The sequence below is a fragment of the Pteropus medius genome, unplaced genomic scaffold (genome assembly GCF_902729225.1).
Source record: "Pteropus medius unplaced genomic scaffold, Ma_sr-lr_union100, whole genome shotgun sequence".
In the NCBI taxonomy this organism is placed as follows: Eukaryota; Metazoa; Chordata; class Mammalia; order Chiroptera; family Pteropodidae; genus Pteropus; species Pteropus medius.
In genome coordinates, this window is record NW_024352789.1 from 35,009 (window position 1) to 36,896 (window position 1,888).

Consider the following 1,888-nt stretch of genomic DNA (forward strand, 5'->3'; position numbering starts at 1 on the left):
AAGGGAAGGGCTAGTGGGCAGGAGGGGACATGGGGAGCCAGGTGGGGTGGGAGGCAAGACCAGGGACTTGGCGTTGGCCCGAGCAGTCACTGGAGAGGCCAGAGGGAAGGCGGCTGGGGACAGGACGGGGGTGGGGCGCCCACTCTCATGCTCGCCCTGGGGAGGCAGGAGGTTCGTCTGCCGAGCGTGCCAGGTGCCGGAGCCAGAAGAGCGCTTTGCGGTGGACGAGTACTCGGACATGGTGGCGGTGGCCAAGCCCGTGGTGTACGTCACCGTGGGGGAGCTGGTCAACACGCACAGGGTGAGGGCCGCAGCTCGGGGCACTGGGTGAGCGGGCGGGGGCTTTGGGGTCCCCGGGGTTGCCTGGCTCAGACCCGCACCTCCGTGCCCCTCCACCCTGCAGCTCTTGCTGGAGCACCAGGACTGGGTCGCCCCTGATCACCGGGACCCCTTGCACGAGCTCCTGGAGGATCTCGGGGAGCTGCCCACCGTCCCTGACCTCGTGGGTGCGTGCGGGGCTGGCTGGGGAGCAGGGCGTGCTTTCTGCCTTCTCGCGTTTTCGTTCAGTCTGGGAAGTGTGCCAGGAAGTGGGTTACACACTTGCCCTCCCTCTGTCCCTCTGGTCCGGAGGTGGACACAGGGACACAGGCTGATAGGGAGAGAGTGGACAGGCAGTAGAGGGCCCAGCACCATCACATACACAGCCAGTTAAGTCACATGAGATGGGCTTGAGAGATGTGGGCTGTTTTGGGTCTCAGAAGGTTCCCAGATGAGGGGGGTTTCGGGACCTGTGGGCTGGGAGAGAGCGAGTCACAGGTGGACGGGCGGGAGCTGCCGACAGGTACGGTGAGCCAGGAGCTACAGCTCAGGGAGGCACAGTCCCCGGCCTCAGGGCACCTCGGCTCAGGCTGCTGGGAAGGCACCGCCAGTGAAGCAGGGTGACAGCCCTTCCTCCGGTGCCCAGGGCTGGGGGATCGGGGTGGTGCCACGGGGCGTGTGTAGAGCTTCTGGGAGGAGGGGGCGGGCAGCAGCATCCCTCCCCCGACCCCATCTGTGCGGGTGGAGGTGTGTGCTTGTCTCTCATCGGTCACCGGTCACCGTACCTCAGGGGAGAGTGCCGCCGCAGATGGGAGCTCGGATCTGAGCAAGCTGGAGGTGTCCCTGACACTCACCAACAAGTTTGAAGGGCTAGGGACAGATGCTGGTGACACCAGTGCCCGGAGCCTGCTCCTGAGGTGGGTGACAGCAGCCTTGGCCCCTGCCGACCGGGCCCCCAGGCCGGTAGAATGGCCCTGCTCCCAGGTGGCCACCCCCTTCTCCCTGGGCTGTTGTCCTTCAGAAAGCTCCCCCTCGCTGCCATCCCTGCGGGTCCCCCCCGGCCACCTCGGCGTCTGACCTGTGCCGTAGCTGAAGGCGTAGGACACTGGCATCGTGGCCGCGTGTGTCCTGCCGTGTCCCCATCGTCTCCTGGCGTCCCTATGTCCCCCCCGGTCACAGACTGCTTCCTAGTCGAGGGGTAGATGCTACGGGACCGCCCAGCCCCGCAGCCCGTGGGGGGGCCTCTCATTCGAAGTCCCTGTCTTATTGAGCAATGGTCAGGAGGGGCGTGGGGCCCGGGTTCCCCAGTTCTGCAGAAGTGAGGGAGGACCCCCGGGGGCGGGGCCGGTTGTGTGCATGAGCAGCCCAGCTGCCGCCCACCTGCCTGCCGGCAAAGCAGCCCCCGCTCACCCACTCGGCTGCACGCACACAAGCTGCGTGTCAGCTTCGTCCTGCCGTCGGAGGCCATGGCGTGGTGGGCAGGGGTGGACACGGCCAGAGCCACTGAGGGGGCTGTCGGTGTGTTGGGAGCCGGGGCGAGGGGCCACGGGGCGGGAGCGGGCTCAGAGGA

General features: G+C 67.3%; 1 protein-coding gene across 2 annotated transcripts in view; it reads left to right on the top strand.

Moving 5' to 3' along the window:
• Positions 1-1,888, top strand: part of IQGAP3 (IQ motif containing GTPase activating protein 3) — a 31,744-nt gene that overhangs the window by 25,013 nt on the left and 4,843 nt on the right. The window contains exons 30-32 of one of the 2 annotated variants that reach the window (XM_039849827.1): positions 169-301; positions 404-506; positions 1,109-1,235. In XM_039849827.1, the coding sequence (XP_039705761.1) occupies positions 169-301; positions 404-506; positions 1,109-1,235 (363 nt within the window). Of the gene's footprint in view, positions 1-168; positions 302-403; positions 507-1,108; positions 1,836-1,888 lie in introns of those variants that run through there. The other variant, XM_039849826.1, reaches the window with a different exon arrangement.